Genomic DNA, 4,352 nt, shown 5'->3' with positions numbered 1-4,352 from the left:
CCAAAATGGCACCAGGGTGACGCGGAGGAGACAAATTGTTGAATAAAGTCGTTATTTTTGTTTTCTTTGCGTACAAAAAGTATTCTCGTCGCTTCATAAAATTCAAATTGAACCACTGATGGCAGATGGACAATTTTGACGATGTCTTTCATACGTTTCTGGGCCTTGACAGTGTTATTTACTTGGCAGGCAATGGGACAGTTAATCAAATATCTCCTTTTGAGTTGAGCTTTTTGAGCTTTGTAACTTTGCAGATCTTTTTTATGCTCAAACAGCAACATTACAGACTAACTAAAGTAAAAAAAGTGAAAAAGCATAATAGGAACCCTTTAAGTGAAAATTCACCTCATCCAGTCCGTGTAGTAGAGGTTCTTTCCATCAGTAGTCAGTCCGAAGGGATACTGAATTCCCTCCATAAGCTGCCTCCGACTGCCCTGCTGCGGATTCATGCACTCTACTTTATGTGTACCTGCATCAGAAACACCAAACATCATCATTAACACAAACGAGACACTCAAACAGCTGTGACATTACTGCACTAGTAAATGTTTCTCAGTGAACTGGAGGCGTACCAGCATCCGCCCAGCACAGCAGAGACGTCTGGGGGTCGTAAGTTAAACCGTTGGGGAGGCCCAAATCATCCTTGGCCAGGACCCTGCGATTTGTGCCGTCCATGTAAGCCATCTCGATTTTGGGGGCGTCCCTGTTCCAGTCGGCCCAGTAAATGTAGCTGAGGAAGAAAAAGAAAAGCCTTTACAATAACTATTTCACTGCAGAAAAAATGGTACTTTGGAAATCACTCAAATTCATAATGCTAAGAATGAGTGTTTTGTAGAAACAAAGCCGTAATCATGGTCTAAAACTAATGCAGGTGAAATGAGAAAAAGCAACCACCATAAATATCAGCCATGAAACTGTATTTTGCATTATTTTTAATATAACGTTGTGCTGCTAAATTTAGGGTGCCTCTACACAGCCAAATTAAAGGGGTTAGTTCACCGAAAAATGAAAATTAGTCCATGTTTTACTCACCCTCAAGGCATCCTAGGTGTATATGACTTTCTTCTTTCAGACGAATCCAATCGGAGTTATATTAAAAAATGTCCTGGCTCTTCCAAGCTTTATAATAGCAGTGGGTGGGTGTTTTCGTTCAACAGTCCAAAAGACGTCAAATAAAGCGCATCCATAATTAATAAAACGTGCCTCACACGGCTCCGGGGGGTGAATAAAGGCCTCCTGTAGCGAATCAATGCGTTTTTGTAAGATATATCCATATTTAAAACGTTAGAAACTGTTTTCTCTAACTTCCGCTTTCCGTTCCCGAAAGCGCATGAAAAAACACCCCCCCACTGCCATTATACAGCTTGAAAGAGATAGGACATTTTTTAATATAACTCCGATTGGATTCATCTGAAAGAAGAATGTCATATACACCTAGGATGCATTGAGGGTGAGTAAATCATGGGCTAATTTTCATTTTTGGGTGAACTAACCCTTTAAGGCTGCTTAGTGCCTGCTCAAAATTCAGTGTAAAGACATAATGCCACTTTAAAGCCAGATTAGATTATGCCTGCTCTGCCACCTCTAAAGACACCTAAATGTCACTTAAGAAGCACTTCTTTGCTGTGTAACATTGGCATGTGTAAAGAAACATTTATTATTGAATTGCTCACACGACTTACAAGAGTCAGATTATCACACTTAATTGTTATCAGTCTTATTGATTTAACCAAGTATTGCGTTGCATTTCTATCCAACTATATATTTACTTGCCAAAATCACTGTTGTTAATTTTAGACGCTAGTTGTTTCTAGTTAGTCACGCACCCATTGGTGGGATCAGTTAGGATGGCTCTTGGGTTAACCAGGTCTGTGTTAATCAAGACACGGCGCTGCGATCCGTCTAATGAGGAAACTTCGATCCTGTCCTTCATGGAGTCTGTCCAGAACACGTTTCTGCCCAGATGGTCGATAGCGATGCCTTCAGGACTGCTGAGCTCTGACACAGAAATCAGTTTGAAAATCAGTGTCAGACAACTTCTTAAGATCCTTTGAAATCAAAACTGATCTTTTGTGATCCACAGAAGACTGTGAATAAGTTTGGAACGATGCAATGAGTCATTTTTGGGTGAACTATTGGTTAAAATTGATTCTACCTGATTTAATGATGTGGACGGGTTCTCCTCCTTGTAGACTAGCTTTGCTAATGGCAGGTGTGCTGATGTCTGTCCAATACACCATCTTCTCCACGCAGTCAAAAGCAATTCCAATCACCACTTTCTCCTGCAAAAACGATAAAAAAGACATGCATGGAACGACTCTAAAGCTGCCTTCAGATTCATACATCTGTCTGGCTGTGAACGGCTGTCTAGACAAAACGTGAAACCGCACATCCAGAATCTGAGTCAGATGACTCTTGGGCAAGCTTTGTTACCAACACATTTTTCCTTGCTTAATAAGCTTCACTGATGTTAGTCATTATAGTAAATGTTAGCATGTGAGCAGTAAATAAGAACAGATGGGATGTAGATTTATTCAGACTTATGATTTCCCACAGTACTGCACATAATAGGACCTAAAAAGTCAATTTCGTGGGTCAGTGGATGAAAATATGAACCCTGTGCATATGCTGCACATGTAGCTTAATACAATAAATTGGCAATATAATCAGAAATAGCGAGAAACCATAATAAATTTGGGGTCAGTAAGAGTGCTTGGACTCAGCAAGGATGCATTAAATTGATCAAAAGTGACAGTAAAGACAATTATAATGTTACAAAAGATTTATATTTCAAATAAATGCTGCTCTTTTTAAATTTCTATTCATTAAAGAATCCTGAAAAAAATTTTTTATCACAGTTTCCACAAAAATATGAAGCAGCACAACCAGTGGTCGAATTGTAAAATAATTTTCAAGTGGGGATGTTTTATAATTAATGTTTTGCGAGTGTGTTTTTGTGCTGGTTTAGGCTTGGATAAATAAATATGACACTAAATTCGCCAGTAGGTGACGGCAAGTGTCTGTTTTAATGAATGATTCATTGAACCTTTCAGTCAAACCATTCTTTCAAAATGGCTAATTCAATTAGTATCGAAGCAAGTTGACTGTCTTTATGAATGGATCATTACATAATTGGCTCACTTGATTCGTTCAAAAACAAATTAATTCAGGAAAAATACACCACAGTGTTGCTCTGTGACGCACAACAGCTCTGCTCCGGCTTTGTTTGCAAAACAGAAAAAAAAGACCAAACGTGTCTAAAATGTAATGTAAGGATCATGTGACACTGAAGACTGGAGTAATGATGCTGAAAACTCAGCTTTGATCACAGCAACAAGTTAAATTTTACAATATATACACATAGAAATCAGTTACTTTAAACTAATAATATTTCACAAAATGTACTGCATTTTTTATCAAATAAATGCAGCTTTGGTGAGCACAAGAGACTTCTTTCAAAAACGTTAAAAAATCTTGAATACAGTTTTATACTTTAGTCAAGGGCGCCTGCAGAAAACATGCGTTAACATAATTTTCCTTTGTAAATATTCTGCTCTGTTCTCCTGGAATCCCGCCTCACATTCTAAAGTTAAGGAGGTTATGTAATCAGCAAAGGCAGCACATGGCTCTGAAAAACAATTTCTCTCACACTAATATTTCCAAGAAAAACAAAGTTAAGCAATTCTAAAATTCCCCAGCGAGCCCCCAGCAGTTCTCTGGCTCAGTGTTATCAACAGTTTAACTGAGAGAGACGAACTACGAGCAGAACGCAAACCACAATGACACGTTCGCTCTGCAGTTACTAACATCACTAAACAGCCTCTCCATTAATGCATTCCAGAGCTTCAAAACATCAGAGCAAAGACTTCTGGATGAATCTACAGACTGTACAGAGCATAAAGCAATTTTGTGAATGATTTGGCCTAAAACACTTCATGACAATTCATAACCAACACAAGTATGTGTTGCACTCTCGGGCGTTAGTAAAAGGCTTTACCGGGAGGTGCAGTGCAGTCTTGGCTTCGTTCTTCTTCAGGTTGTGACCTTCCAGAGGAATATACTCAATCTTCCCGCTCTGGGCGAAGAGGATGTGGCTGCCAGGAGGCAAAGGACTGACGTTAGGATCGGGTGTTGGTCCAATCGGGCGAGGGACATCATGACCAGGACCTGAGGAACAGAAGATGCATGAATATTAATAAATTCATTTATAATAAATTCATATAACTATGACAATTCACCACCTATGTCAGGGTTCCGAATTCTGCCAACAATACCAAACCAAGGGCCACTGACCTATATATATATATATATATATATATATATATATATAATTGTTATTATTATTACAATTA

General features: G+C 38.7%; 1 protein-coding gene across 1 annotated transcript in view; it reads right to left on the bottom strand.

The window, feature by feature from the left end:
• LOC107691203 (nidogen-1-like) overlaps window positions 1-4,352 on the bottom strand; it is a 37,875-nt gene that overhangs the window by 3,863 nt on the left and 29,660 nt on the right. Inside the window, exons 14-18 of the mRNA XM_016489700.1 lie at window positions 3,998-4,167; window positions 2,156-2,282; window positions 1,827-1,998; window positions 573-730; window positions 346-469 (exon numbers count right to left, since the gene is read on the bottom strand). Of these exons, the coding sequence (XP_016345186.1) occupies window positions 346-469; window positions 573-730; window positions 1,827-1,998; window positions 2,156-2,282; window positions 3,998-4,167 (751 nt within the window). The remainder of the gene's footprint in view (window positions 1-345; window positions 470-572; window positions 731-1,826; window positions 1,999-2,155; window positions 2,283-3,997; window positions 4,168-4,352) is intronic.

Source organism: Sinocyclocheilus anshuiensis, unplaced genomic scaffold, assembly GCF_001515605.1.
Source record: "Sinocyclocheilus anshuiensis isolate Anshui unplaced genomic scaffold, SAMN03320099.WGS_v1.1 scaffold462, whole genome shotgun sequence".
NCBI lineage: Eukaryota > Metazoa > Chordata > Actinopteri > Cypriniformes > Cyprinidae > Sinocyclocheilus > Sinocyclocheilus anshuiensis.
Note: the sequence above shows the minus strand (reverse complement) of the source record. Positions and strands in the feature narration are given on the sequence as shown.